At 32.3% G+C, this 16275-nt stretch overlaps 2 protein-coding genes across 3 annotated transcripts in view; one reads left to right on the top strand and one right to left on the bottom strand.

Annotated features, from left to right (window-relative positions):
- LOC115888489 (RNA helicase aquarius) overlaps positions 1 to 16275 on the bottom strand; it is a 92857-nt gene that overhangs the window by 28875 nt on the left and 47707 nt on the right. For both annotated transcript variants that reach the window (XM_030908239.1, XM_030908238.1), the window contains one exon: positions 7464 to 7677. In XM_030908239.1, the coding sequence (XP_030764099.1) occupies positions 7464 to 7677 (214 nt within the window). The remainder of the gene's footprint in view (positions 1 to 7463; positions 7678 to 16275) is intronic.
- Positions 12527 to 16275, top strand: part of LOC115888491 (G-protein coupled receptor Mth2-like) — a 47224-nt gene continuing 43475 nt past the window's right edge. Inside the window, exon 1 of the mRNA XM_030908242.1 lies at positions 12527 to 12612. The gene's annotated coding sequence lies outside the window, so the exon portion shown is untranslated. The remainder of the gene's footprint in view (positions 12613 to 16275) is intronic.

Genomic DNA, 16275 nt, shown 5'->3' with positions numbered 1-16275 from the left:
ATATCTGATCAATAAATAACCTTCAGTAAATATTTGGTATTAAAAACTTTGATAGTCTTGGAGAAATAAAGCCTTAAATTTTTTACTGCAATTTCATAAAATTGAAAATATTTCAAAAACGGTAACGTTTAAGTGTGATAAACCTTAATCAAATTTACCTTTATTTCAATCGTAGAATCCAAAAATAGAATAATATACAGGGTGTTCTATTTAAAAAAATACAACTATAATATTTTTTACTTATTTGGGACACTCTGTATCTTGTAAAATTATTTTTAAATTGTAGCTCTAATAGTCCTTCAACAAACCCAAAACTTACAATTTGTAAAAATCTAATCGTTTAGCTACAATACTCCGTGTCGTATGTGGTGAACAATCCTGTAGTTCGCTTATTTCATTAAAAAAATTTTAAAAAACTGTTTAAATATTTTTGTAAAAGAAAACCAATTAATATGATCCGAGTATTCAAACTACATCAATTGATTGTTTGCGTTGATTAATAATTGCTCCAGATACTAAAAACACTGGATTTTGTATGTGTTTTAGACAGGGTAGTAAAAAGTAACACCTTGTAAATTCTATTTCATTTTTTGACGAATGCTTATTTATAACAACAGAGACGTTCACATTCATAACTTATTATTATATTGATTTCTGATTCAAAATTTAGCATAATTTATTAACTAACACAATTAAATATGTAATTAATTAATATTACGGCGGAAACATTGGTGGTATATTTAATTGGTATAAGCTTTTACAAACATTTAAATAGTTTTCTTATTGTAAACAAATGGGCTAGCAATGGGCTCTTTCACTATATTTTGGAATTCGCATAATTGAATAAAGCAATTAATTCTAGAATTTTCTGCTATCTCACTTTTGGAAAACTTGAAGTCGTTCTTAAGAAAATAAATAAAAACAAAAAAGCCCAGAATAAAAATCCGCCCTTTATTTTTAATACATACATACATACATACATACATACATACATACATACTGCCATTACTCGCTGACGAGTATTTGACACGCATCAGAAGATGGTCACGCAAGGCGTTTTCTTTCTTGAGCTTTTCTGTGACTGAAAAGCCCGATACGTGATGTTATCTGTCTACCGCACTCCAGACATTCAAAAATCTCATTGCTTTGTTGCCTCTTTACTTTTTGGTTGTCGCTGTTAACTGACTTTACAATTCTTCTCCATTCATTTGTATTGTGAGCTGCCTCTTCCCACTCATTCTGCTTATTAATTCCCTTTAAGTTTTCGCTGAAAATATCCTTGAACTTTTTGAGTTGTCCACCCGGCCTCGTCTTACCGTCTACAAGCTCAACGTAAAGCAGAGATTTTGGTATGCGGTTTTCTTGCATTCTGCATACGTGACCAGCCCATCTTAAGCGGGACTTTGTAATCATGACTTCAATACTCTTGCAGTTAGCTTTTTCAAGAACCGATACGTTTGAGACATGATGGAACCATTTTATTCTTATGAGTTGTCTAAGATGTCTCTGTTGCAATTTGTTTAATGCGTTCATGTGTCGGCGGTACGGCACCCAGGTTTCGCTTACATATAACATGGTGGGAATTATTATTGCTCGGTACACTGCAATTTTTGTTTTTGTGCTCAAGTCATGATTGTAGAAAACCCTGTCTTTTAATTTCCAGAATGCTCTTGAGGCGCTGCTAATCCTGTGCTGAATTTCGGAGTCGATATTGGCCTTTTCCGAAATCAAACTGCCGAGGTAATTGAATTCCGCTACATATTCCAACAGCTCATCTCCGATTTTTATAGCATTGTTGTGATCTTCCGGGGGAGTGCATGTTGAAAAGCGGCAACACCGCCGGGCCACCATGCTGACCCATTTAAAATTTAACTATTTCGGCGTCAACTTTAGGACGGTTATCAGATGACGCCTTTTCGAATCCTGGTTCTGGTACGACCATGATGGAACAAATTATCAAAAAATAACAATTTAAAACTTCAAATTTGATTACAAACTGTCAGAAACGGAGTAAACAAAAAATTTAACCTCAATTTATTATTCAACATGCACGTCAAATCAAATCGCAATGTTGCCAGTTGTTGGCTGGCGCACGGTTCTGCAATGTGATTGGGCGTATTTTTCATACGTCATCAACTGGAACTTTAAAATTATTCCAAATTAAAGCAATTTTGAGGGCCTATAAAAAATTATTCAATGTTATGGAATTATTTTTTTTTTGGATAAATATACTGAAAATAGTCTTCTATTTCAGATTCTGTCCTTGAATTGGGTATTTTATATTTTGTGAGAGCCCATTCTATAGGTTTTAGGATCTGTACATTTTGTACATAGGTATGTTGGTTTAAAAAATATCTTAAATGTCAATATTCCATGGGTATATTGATAAGTGAGATCTAAATTATAAGAAAATGCATTTTCTACGAAAAATGGTGTAATACAATTTCATAGACAATTAAATTGTGCATCTGATTCGCGTAAAATATACAGGGTGTTCCATTTAAATTAAACAAGATATTGCCGCTTAAAGCTAGTAATTATTTAATATAAATTTTAGACACTCTGCATAAGGTATAATTATTTTTATCGTTGAAACACAAAATTTAGTATAGACAAAGACTTCAGTACAATATTTGGTTTTAAAAACTTAAATACGCCTAGAGAAATGAAGCATTAAAATTATTGTTACTGCGTTTTCACAAAATCGTAAATATTTCAAAAACGGTCAGATTAAAGTGCGGTAAACCTTAATCAATAATATATAATCAATCAAGTCAGTTTGTGTTGTTTCGGCAATTCTGGGATTCTCTTTTTCGTCGCTCGGTTAATACGGATTTCAACGGCGCACTGTGGGTTAAAGTGGGAAAGTAAGAGTGGTAATAAGTATATTCCTGGTTTTAAGAATTGTTTAGCTTCTAATCTTAAAAAAATGTGAATACTTCTTATTAAAAGAAGCAATAATAGTACCCTTATAGTACACATTAAATCTTTTTAGTACATTTTTGCTATACCGGAAGTCTCAAAAGTGGATCAACCTTATAACTTTTTTATTTTTTCAGATAAAAAAAAACGATATTTAGTATGTTAACATATGACATAAATCAGGATCGATTGACGTACTCAATTAGTTTCGGTCACTTCCTGTTTCACAGGAAATTACTACAACTTTTAATTTTTAATTAGTACCTTCGATATTATATTTATTTTAATTGATAGAAACTGTGACATTCTGAATAGATTGAGACACACACATATCATATGTCATTCTATTCAGAACTAAAATATCAAAACATATCATATGTTTTGATATTTCAGCTTAAAAAAATTGTATTTTAAATTTCAACCAAAGTGTTACTAGTATTAGACAATAATTATTTTTAGTTAAAAAAGTTAAAAAAGTTAAAAAATGCAACATAAATCAATTTAAGAACGATGTTTTAATTACCCCAAAGGTAATAAAACGGAACATTTTGAAATACAAATACTCAAAAAAATAATAAAATTAAAACCTGTTTTTTTTAAATGTCTGGTTATTTGTAAATAGACTGGTATAAAAATGTTATCGTTTACTAAACATTACATTACAGTCTGTTGCATCGACGACCTGGACATAGGAAATCCCATATAAATTTTTAAAATGATAAATAAGTTTTCCCCATTTTATTTTACAGATAAATTTTTTTGAAACTTTTTAAAGAACTCCTTAAAATAAAGCAAATTGTTTGGTTCGGTTATATAATTTTGAATGGTTAATACGGATTCGTTCTTGAGTTATGAGAGATACAAAAATACTAAATTAGACAAAAATTTAATACAATGCGTCTTAATACAAGGTTTAATACAAATCCTGCGGTTGCTATGGAAATTTAGCATACCCATCAAATTTAAATTAAAGTAGAGTTTATTTATTTGCAAAAGAAAAACTAGTAGATATAACTCTAATTCATTATTATTTCATTCATTAAGCATTTCTAAAGGTTACTGTTTACCACTTACATTTCAACTGTAGCCCTGTGTGCGGCGGTGTAACTCAACTCGGGTAATCCAGAGATCGGAAAAAAGATAGTCGGATACTCGAGAGTCTACTGTATTGAAATTTTAAAAACGTCAATATTTGGCATTTCAACTATTTTACCAAACTGGTATGAAAAAAACCGGTTAAACCATTATGTTACTCATATTTTACAGAAAACAATCCTTATCTAGTTTACGAGCATAGTTAACCTGATTTTAAAACGGAGTACAACCTAAATAATCAGGGTCTCACATGTAGGAGCAACAACCGTTTCAGCCCTGCCAAGCTACAAGACAAGGTCTGACAACACACATAGCTAAAGGTTGTCGCCCACTAGACCGCGGCGCGACGCGGCGCGGCGCCATGTGGAAATTTCTTTTGTCTGCTTGCCATGTATTTAAATGGACCAACGCACATTAGAGCGCGCAGCGCAGAAGCGCGCCGCGGGGTTTCCGTCAACAAGTCGAAAGACTTCTCTAGCAACTTTTTTCCGTCTCCCGCGTTTCGGCGCGTTGCAGTGTGCGTACTCACAAGGGAAATAATTTTGCATTCGAGTCTTTTCAGTTGGCTTTTTGACTAGGAACTAGTGATATGTATCAATGGCAGAATTGTATTTTTAAAGGTAAATTAGGCAAATCGATTTTCATAAAGGAATATGATATTTTTTTTAGTCTTCCCTCACTAGAGACAGATGGACGAAATGCCTTTCTATCAAAGATTTAATATAATTGAGGGGTGTAGAGGCAAAACTGGCAATCTCCACTTTTTAACAAAAGTGACAATCTCCAATTTTTAAATTCTAATTACCTAAATATATAAAAAAGATCAGGGTTTTTTTGACCACATAACTAATATACACATCAGAATAAATAAGAATTATCAAAAATATTAGTAATTTGTCTCTTCTGAAAAAATATGATGAGTAGATATACCCGGTGTTTTTTCTTCTAAAACCCTCAATTGAGGAGTGCGTAAAATGTTTCCTTTATATTTTGTAATACTGAAAAAAATGATTTTGTCTTTTATTAAATCTGGAAAAAGATGGTAAAATTCTCCAAACTTCTTTCTTTTTTGGTTAATCGTATGAGTCCAAACTTTTCCTCACCCCCTCTTCCTCTTCCTCTGTTAGAAGAGCACAAAAAATACGCTTTCGTCAGTACTTGAACTCATTGCTTTAAAAACTAAACTACAGTAAGTAAAAAACACTTCAACTATAACTAAATAGCGTTGCCGCGTTTCAAAAGCGCGCTATAGTGGGCGCAGTCCCTTCGCAGCCGGAAAAAATTCTCTTCCCAGCGCCGCGCCGCGCAGCGGTCTAGTGGGCGACAACCTTAAGACGGAAGAGAGACTGTCAGTTATCATTAGACAACTGACGAGGATTAAACGTAAAGGTACATTCAGGCTGAGAGCGTCGAGCGTCGCGTCGCGTTTGTGTCGCGTCCGCGTGTCGAAATGGAATCAATTCACTTAACTTTAGACCGTTCAGGCAGACAGCGTCGCGTTTGGCGTTGCGCTAGCGTCCGCTGAGCGTCGGGGTTCGAGTTCAAAGGGGCGGACGCGACGCAAACGCGACGCGACGCTTGACGCTCTCAGCCTGAATGTACCTTAACATTGGTGGGCCTCGAGCTGACAAAAGGAAGGTCCTGGCTACGGTTGCGTACTACACTAAATTGTACGCGTCCCCAATTTGAGAAACAGCCATTAAATATAAACATTATGAAGCAATGCTGTAAAGAATGAATAGACGCGTGGCCCTGCGTATCACCCCCGCATATCGCACTAGTCCAACCCAAGCGAAACTATTGCTAGCAAAAATATCACCGATTGCTCTTCTGCTAGAAGAAAGAAACTTGATTTATAAAAACGGGAGACTTCCGTGCGGAGGCCAGAAGATTTATGGATAAATAGCAAACAAGATGGGCCGAATACAATCGATGGACTAAGATTTTCATAAAGAACGTTAAATAAGGGACAAACAATAATCAGGGTAGACAATTATGTGACACAAACGTTGACCGGGCACGGGGTGTCTGGTACCTTTCAAGGATCGGCAAGGCTTCTCCCACCTGTTGGTATTGTGATGCTTTTCATTCACCTCTCGACACTGTGGAGTGGAGAGTACGCATACATGCGTATACGCGCTGAACTTGTATGTCAGGAACCCATAACTAGTGAGAACGTTGAAAAAAAAGGCTACGAAACAAAGAAAACAACATAACGCCTAGCATAGGCTGTCTTTGTCACTCACATTACTCAACTTCATAATTCCGTATTCCGTCGTCCATTTTGTCAACTTAGAAGCTGCCTAGCATGCCAATCAATATATCTTCGATTATTCGATTATTCAATATCTGGTAAGTTTGAAATTTCAAACAAATACTTTATTTATAAATACAATACATATTTTTGTTTCTTTAGATTAGCGAAGAACCGCTGATAGAACTTGCCTGGCAGCGTACCTGTGTAACTATCGGTATTATTTCCGGATAATAATTTCAAAACACGTAAGTACCTCTATAGTTTAAGGTAAAAAATGATTTATTTATTAAAAAATGATTTAAATTCTTTCTAGCCTATAATAGTACGATCCCCTTGTTTTTGTATAAAATACATAATAATATATCCAAATGTATGATTTGATAAAAGTATCTTTTAAAGCATTTATTTTTGTTGTTATATTATGCACGTTAGTTTGGTTTATATTTTATTCTGCTTATATTTATTTAGTATAATTAATTTATTTGCCGTTGGGACTGCGTGCATCGAGGCTAAGATAGTGTTTCATTAGGTCATTAAAGAAATTTAAATTAGCATAATATATTCTTTGTGATATTGGTGTGTTATGCAGCTTATTTATTATTACTTATGTATTATCAGTAAATAGATGATAAATATACTATTACAAAGTAATTTTCATAATATGTTTATCTTTCCGAATCACTAGTTATTCACAAAGTATTTTTGAACTAATGAAACTAACTCATTAATGATTATCTTTCTTTTTTAGGTTCCGGGATATTCTTCCCATTCTTAAAATATTAAATTATATACATATTTCAATATTATTATAATACAAATCGTAGCTTAAAAAATAAATAGTTGTTGACTAAATGTGCGTTTTATTTATGTATTATAAATTTTCTCTGAAAATAATAGTATTCTTCTTTAATATCACTGATTTGTTGTGGAAAGTTAATAAACAAATTTTTTAATATTTTAAATTATAATAAAGTAAATCTGCTTAAAAAGATTGCCCCTCCTCTAAGTCCCTCCCCTCCAGTTCCCCTCAATTTAGCTATTCCCTGGCTTAATTCAATATTATTTATTCGCTCAAAAATGGATCTATCGATACTTTTTAAACAGCGACATGCCTAGTTATCGACGTAAATGGTAATTTAATTTGAAATGAAAGAAAAATATAAATCAACGGCATGCTGCACATACTTACACGTCGATTCCAGCCTGAATAAATTAAAATTCCTTAAAAGGTAATCGTGCAGTGTAAGAAATTGCAAATTGAGTTTTGGCAAAGCCAAGCAGCCTTCCCCGGAAAAGTAGGCCGTAGGTACGATATTTTCGTCCCATATAATGGTCTCTGTAGGATACAAAGGCATTTCGTTGAGGGCTTCTAACTGAGATACTCGTCGTTCATGTCTAGATATCTGTAAACATTAAAAGCATGTGTTATATCTGTGGTATGCCATGAATAATTTTGTTTTTCAAACGTCACAAAAGTATTAATTTTTGCGACGACATTGACAATATAAAAAAGTCATTTTAACGCCTAGGCATAAAAGTAATGCACTTTTACGCCTAAGCATAAAACTCCGAAATATATTATTAAACCTCTGATAAAACCTTTGAATAAGAAGACTAAGGAAGGAGCATATCAAAAATCTTAGGTACACCGCGATGGGCCTCAAATATGGCCGACTTAAATTCCGGTTTATCAGTGTCGTTCTAATTTTATTTAAAAAATGTAAAACTATGATGTAGGGTAGACGTGGGGTAGACTCAATAATTTGTTGTTTTATTTTACGTTGTGAATAAATGGTGGTAGTTATTAAAATTGTTATAAATATATATTATTATAATAAAAATAGATAATTTTTAAAAATTACTTATTAATACAAACATCCGATACGCTACTGAAGCAGGTAAGTCAAATTGGTGTACCTAAATTCTTCTTAAAATCTAATTTGATCTAATCTTTGACAAGTAGTAAATAAAAGCAAAAATGCAAGAAAAAATAAATAATTAGTTAATTTAAGATAAAATCATAAATGAGATCGGTTTACTACACGTATGTATATTATATAGTCACTTACTAGCGAAAAGTTGTTCCATTATTTCACTCGATTTTTACCGAGATCTACCGCACGCTAAACAACCAACTATTTTAGAGTCTTTTTCGATAAATCGCGATAGTGTCACTGTGAATTTAAGTTCTGCCACAATTTCCATCTAGATTTACTACCTTTATACAACTATCAGTAGTAGAATAAATAACAAATGACATAAAATAAGCTCCGTAAAGACTGACAAATCTACAAAATTTCCAATCAAATTCAAATGTGTCATATGAATCGTTAAACAGAACTGTCAAGGATCCCCACCCTAGAGTCCTTTTTCCACCCACCATGCATGAATACATGGATAGCATTATGCTCCTTCCTTAGTCTTCTTATTCAAAGGATAAAACTAACAAAAAGTGTCAAATGTTTCCTTGTGTGCTCCTTCCTTAGTCTTCTTATTCAAAGGATAAAACTAACAAAAAGTGTCAATTTCAACAAGCGTAACCATAGTTTCTCGATGAAAGCACTTGTTTAAAAAAAAATTGTGACGTTTGAAAAAAAAGCGTGTTCTATTCGGAGTAAAAATGACTTTTTGTACCTCGTCAGTTATAAAAGTGTTTCCTCTTGTGAAGACAATCCGGAGACATACTGTATATAGTATATACAGGGTGAATCTTAAATAAGAGTAAATACTTTCAGGGGTGGTATATTTCGAACATTCAGGAACATGTCTATGAGATTTTTTCGCAAAAAAAGATGTTGAAAATCGTACATTTTCTTTTAAATTTTCCTGTATAATTTAGAAACATTTTTATAACTGCCTATTCGTCGCAAATTTTCCCCAGGTATAATTTGTTAATCTCTGCTACTACTATGGTTGAGGCACTAAAGGAGATGCAAATCCAGGAAAAATCCGGGGGCTCTCAAATTTTAAAATTATTAAATCATTTTTTTTTTAATTTTCAAACTTGAATAACTCCGTTATTTTGGACTTATTTAAAAAACGGTAAAGAGAAAATGTTTCTTTTATCGCGATCTACCAGCCCGGAAAATATTTGCACTTATATATACTATAATAGACATGATACAGACTATGATAACGATTGACTAAATACGCATTGTATAATGACAATTTCTTTGATAAATTACATTAACATGTTTTACTTGTCAACGTCATAGATTGATTAAACTGCTTCATAATACGATAATACTATAAAACAAATATTTTATCTCAATATTTTTTTTATAAAGATGCAGAATTAACAAATATCATAATACAAAATAAAAACTAATATAATTTACGAGTATACCGGGTCCGTCTCAAAAGTAGCTCACCCCTATAAACTTTTTATTTTATTAGATAAAAAAAATGAGATTTGGTATGTTAGTATATGACATAAATTAGGATTGATTGACGTATTCATTTGTTTTGGGTCACTTCCTGTTTCACCGGAAATTACTACAACTTTTCATTTTTAAATGGCATCCTCGATATATTTTTGCTTTATTCAATAGAAAATGACACTCTGAATAGAATGACATTTCATATGTCAACTTTTGACATTTTCCTTTAAAAAAATTCTATTCTAAATTTCAATGGCTGTGTGAAAAACGCTCATTTTTAATCAAGGAGCCTTAGAAAAATAGATTTGGTCGTCTATGTTTTTCGTGTCTTGTCCTGGCTGGTTAAAAGATGCCCAAATCGTATTTTTAATCATATATCAATTTTTTAAAACGGAACAAGAGTGGGTCATAAGTATATTTGGAAAAAGCATTTTGTACAAATAATTTGGTACCATACACTTTCGAGTCAGATTTTCGTTATGACTGCATGTTACAATTTCAGATAAACCATATGCGAAAATGCCAGAAGTTGACATATGATATGTCATTCTATTCAGAGTGTCATTTTCTATCCAATAAAGTAAAAAAACACCGAGAGTACATCCTAAAATCTTGTTCAGCTCGTAATAAAATTTTAATACCTATAGTTTAATAAAATTTCGAAATTTCTAAAAATACACCGTAAGGATTCAGCTATAAACATAAATACCGTTGATTACAAAATACGGAAAAAGCTATATAGAGTGTTTAAAAAATAAAAATACATATAAAACAACGATTAATATTTAAGCATAGAATTAATCCATGCCTAAACTGTTATCATAATATCATATGTCAATTATGAGGTGTCTTCTAGGAGAATCACCATTAAAAGTAAAAAGATATATATTGTCAAACCACACCTATATAAATATACTCTGTTTTTTTTTCTAAGGTAAGATTTCGACAGACGATGACAGAAAAAAGGCAGACGACGTCCATACCAATCTTTTATTTCGCTAAAAAAAGTTTCTAATCTAATATTTTTAAATCCGCCATGTCGTCTGTTGTTATTTTTAACCAGTTTTATTGGCTTATTCCAAAAATGACAGCTCATTTCAATATAATTGGAGTGACGGAACGATGAACGATGCAAGGACGCAGATGCTTATGAACTCGACTTCAGATTTTTGAGGCTTGTCAAATTATATGTTATAATTTTGTGCCAAATTATGTCAAATAATCTGCGTTTTGGAAGATAACGCATTCTGATTCCTGTTATTACGTGTGTTTTGTGTCTTTTGAAGTTAAGTGGAGGAAAAGTCGAAGGAAAATTAACTGTAGACCCAGGACCCAGAGTCGGTGTCCAGACTGTGCCCAGACTGAGAGTTTTATACACCAATAAAGTTTCTATACCATCTCGTATACAGCAGTAAAAACTGGAGTAGCTGTAAAATAACTACATCACACAACAGATAAATAAGTATAGTACTGTAGAAAAATAATGTGAAAAAGTACTGGTTTAAAAAAAAATAAGATTTATTTTTTTTTATTTATACCAACTTTTAAGGCATACAATTCAGTAAGTGTTATTAATAAAATATTTTGTTTTATTTATGTTGTGATTTACTTATTCCTGTGCAATTTTATTTGAACATAAGTTATATTGATAAATATATTAATAAATGCAGGAAGCTTCTTGAAGCTTGAAAGTCAGAAATAGTTCTTTTTTATATATTTTTTTTGGTATGTGGTGTTTTGTTTAAAATACACCCTTGTTTGTTTTGTATTAACACATACCTTATTTTTTTTAAATAAAATAACTCGATTAGATTTTTTCAGTTTTATACAGTTTTTTTCCACAATATTTTAAAGTAATCACTTGTCACTTAAATTTTAAATATATTATTTCCTGCTATGCGTTCCAATTGTACCAACTTATTTCTTTGTAAAATAAAATAAACTACGTTGACTGACACGTCTTTCACTGTCAAAGATTTTGTCATTCGACAGACTATAGAGAGTATCAATCTGATAATATCCATTAACCTTGAAAAAGGATAAATACAGAGCATTATAATTATTAAAACACAGATATTTAGGGTAGGTACTTATTATATAACACTATTAAGATAAGATTGTATCTATAACACTATTAAGATATACCACGTGATCAAATAAAAACGGCATTTTCATTTGGATTATACCGTACTATGATAATGCTTGAAAATGATTATCTATGACATTCTCCGTAAATATAATTTTACACATAAAAAGACAGCGATCTTCATTTCATAGCCATCGCTAACGCCGATTTTTTTTTCGATCATATCGTATAGGTACAATTGTCCTAATAATAATAACATAATATTATTCTCTTCAATATATGTATATGAATAATAGTATTTATACTAATAAATTTGATTACAAAAAAAAATAAAACTGGGTAGGTGGAGCAGTTTTATGTTTCACAATTAATCATTATAAGGTGCAACAGTTTGTACGGTGGTGCTATACTATAAAATGCAATAATAAAAACCTTTTTTTATATTATATTATTATCATAAACCAAATACTACTTTTTTTGTAAAAACGGCGGTATGTTTAGTTTTTGAAATTACCAGTTTTAAATAAATGTATTAAAATATGTATAAACGAATACTGTATATTATCTTAGCTTCTGATTCAGTATTTTCAATCAAATTATGTGGGTAACTTATATTAAAATTCAAATTATAAGATTACAAAATACTGTATATTTAAACTGAACCGAAGAGAGTGTTCCCATCAAAATATATTCATGTGTGTTAAAAATAGAAAAAAATAGATACATGACTATATATCCTGTGACACCCTGTATAACTGAATCTTTAGCTAGCTTTGATCTGCCGTACAAAATTCAGTCTGTGCGAAACGATCAAACCAAATGTTTGCAATGGGTGATATAGACTGAGTTTAAGTTTAATCTTCAACTGAAAGGTGTGTAGTACGTAGTTATTTTGTTAAGACTTGAATACTAATAAGATAAAAAGTCAATCATAAGCGACGTAGACGATAATTCAAAACAGGGAACTTTTACAAAGGATTATTTTTCTTTGTGTTTACTTCTTATTTGTTATCTTATATACAGAGTGACGTGAAATATAATAGAAGATACTTAATATTATATTACTTAAATAATCGTTTATCTAAAAACCACTCATAAATATAATCTCAGTACCTATGTATATTCTTCCGAGATATAAATATAGAAAAAAAAATAATTAGTTATTATCGCATTTTTAAAATTATTCGGATTCACAATGATGCTCGTCTTAGGTCATATGAATAAAATAAAAACAAAACCGGTATCTAATAGAAATTTTATATTTATTTGTTTCTGTAGAACTGGCATAGGATTTCGTCTTTACAAAAGGAAAAACTTTTCTTTTAACATTTTAAGAAAAATTATAACATTATAAAAGTTTTGCTAGTTCTAAAATTGATAATCCCGTTTATAAGTTTCTAAATTTCGATACCGTTTTAAAGACAAATAAATAAAATTAGAATACCGGGTGCGTCTCAAAAGTGACTCAACCCTATAACGTTTTTATTTTTTCAGATAAAAAACCAGATTTGGTATGTTAGTATATGACATAAATTAGGAATGATTTGACGTATTCAATTGTTTTTGGTCACTTCCTGTTTCAGCGGAAATAACTACCGTATGATCGAATAAAAACGGCGTCAGCGATGGCTATGAAATGAAGATCGCTGTCATTTTATATGTAAATTTATATAGGAAATGCCATCGATCGTCATTTCCAAGCCAACTGGACGCCGTTTTTATTCGATCATACGGTACAACTTTTGATTTTTAAATGTCACGCTCGGTATGCTTTTACTCTATTTAATGGAAAATGACACTCTGAAGAGAGTGACATATCATATGTCAACTTTTGACATTTTCGCTTACAAAAAAATCGTATTTTAAATTTCGTAGCGCCATGGCTGTATTAAAACACTTAATTTTTAATCAAGGATCCTTGGAAAAATAGATTTGATCAACTAATGTTTTTCGTGTCTTGTCCTGGCCGGTTAAAAGATCTCAATTTTGCAAATGGAACGAGGTTGGCTTATTAGCATATTCGGAAAAAAAACATTTTTTTACGAATTATTTGGTACCACACACTTGGTATTTCTAGTCAAATTGTCGTTATGAACCGCATGTTACAATTTCAAATAAACCATATGCGAAAATGTCAAAAGTTGACATGTGGATTTGTCATTTTATTCAGAGTGTCATTTTCTATCAAATAAATTAAAAAAATACCGAGAGTGTCATTTAAAAGCCAAAAGTTGTAGTTATTTCCGGTGAAACAGGAAGTAACCAAAAACAATTGAATACATCAATCAATCCTAATTTATATCATATATTAACATACCAAATCTCGTTTTTTATCTGAAAAACTAAAAAAAAAACTTATAGGGGTGAGCCACTTTTGAGACACACTCGGTATAATGCTATAAATTAAAATGCATTTCTTTGGTAATATCATTTCGTTTTCATACTTTGATCTATAATAATTATTATTATTTTTGATTAGCGATATTGTTTGCTGATTTAATATGTCAAAGAGCATAAGATAAAGACATAAGATTCTTTAACCTTCAACTATCAATTTATATATCGATGATCTAGTTTACAAATGTTGTAAGCACAAAAATGTATGTTTTGTGATATATAAATTTTAAAGTTTATAAGTTCTCCAAAATTCACGTTCTTGATTATACTTAAGTACTTAACACAGATGGCAGATGGCTCTGGCACCAACATAAGAATAAGAAAATGTTCGCCTAAATTATTTGTTTACTGGAAATGCACTACATATATACCACATATCTGTTTAGTTTTTCTCTTGGGTATGAGCACATATGAGGTTTAAACCGGGACCCCATTAGCCAACACCCGAAGCCATGCCACGCGATTCCACGCTATCCCACGTGTTGCGACGTGGGAATGGGTGTACACATTTTGTAACACGTGTTAACACGCCTGAAATTTTTATTAGAGTTAAAAAAGTTAACAGTAGGGTTACGAAAATATACTAGAAGTATCGATACCCATACCGATATTAGATTATAATCATAATACCAGTACACCAATATATTCAGAATCGAATATCGATATTTAATAAAATCAATCTTTTGTTGCCGATTTTTTCTGGATCTATTTTGTTATATCCGATATTGAATCGATTCGAAATATCGATTTATTATATTTTTGGGACATCCCTACATCAACTACAAAAGTAAATAGCTGTGGGACTAGAGAGGCAAGCGGGGGACAACGCGCCGTAACAATACACATCAGTGAGATCTAGGACTGACGAATCGCCCATCACACGTGTGATAGCGCGTTATGACGTCGGATAGCGTGGTGTGTTGCCTAGTGTGTACGCAATACATGTAATTAAATGGAAAACATACGCACAGATCTTCACGACGTGGGGTAGCAAGGCAACGCGTGGCGTGTTGGCTAATGGGGTCCCGGCATTATTGTGTTGATCAATGATTGAAAAAATCCCAATTGAAAAAGCACACCCAGGATTGGGCGAAACGTCGCATAATAAAAAAAAATCACAATTTTATCAACACAAAAAGCCGGAACCCCATTAGCCAACACCCGACGCGATGCCACGCTATCCCACGTGTTGCGACGTGGGAATGGGTGTACAGATTTTGTAACACGTGTTAACACGCCTGAAATTTTTATTAGAGTTAAAAAAGTTAACAGTAGAGTTACGCAAATATACTAGAAGTATCGATACCCATACCGATATTACATTATAATCATAATACCTTAACTTCGCAATCTCCATTAAACTTCTTTCCTTAATTTTTTATTATCAAATTTTAAAATAGAATTTCTAATAGAATTAGAATACAAATTCTATTATTAGAATTTGTATTCTTATTGATTGAACACTCAAAACATTTTTGTTTTCTATTGCATTCGAAAATATTTAATAAGATCAATCTTTCGTTGTCAATTTTTTCTGGATCTATTTTGTTATATCCGATGTTGAATCGATTCAAAATATCGATTTATTTTTGGGACATCCCTACATCAAATACAAAAGTAGATAGCTGCGGGAGTAGAGAGGCAAGCGGGGAACAACACGCCGCGCCGCGCCGGCGCCGTAACACATGTTGCCGTCGCGGTCTGTGAGATCTGGGGTGCAACTTTGTTCAAGTTAGCAACCGATCGATTAGAAGCGATGTCGAAACCAGATCGGTACTATGTTCATTGCAAAACTATTGTCGCTCAAATGCTGCGGAATATGGTATCACTATCACACTCTTGCACACGTGTCTAGACTGTCGTCTCGCCACAAAGCGAGAAATCAGAATATCGCTACGAATCGATGTTGCTACTGAACATAGTGCATCAAGCTACAAATTACTTTGCTATCGCTTTGAAACATGAACAAAGTTGCACCCCTGGTACCGACGAATCGACCATCACACGTGTCGTAGCGTGTTATAGCGTCGGATGTCGGATGGCGTGGCGTGTTGTCTAGTGTGTACGCAATACATGTAATTAAATGGAAAAACATACGCACAGATCTTCATGACGTGGGGTAGCATGGCATTGCGTGG

Source organism: Sitophilus oryzae, unplaced genomic scaffold (genome assembly GCF_002938485.1).
Source record: "Sitophilus oryzae breed Bouriz unplaced genomic scaffold, Soryzae_2.0 scaffold_771_pilon_pilon, whole genome shotgun sequence".
In the NCBI taxonomy this organism is placed as follows: Eukaryota; Metazoa; Arthropoda; class Insecta; order Coleoptera; family Curculionidae; genus Sitophilus; species Sitophilus oryzae.
The sequence above is the reverse complement of the archived record's forward strand: the minus strand, read 5'-3'. Positions and strand labels throughout refer to the sequence as shown.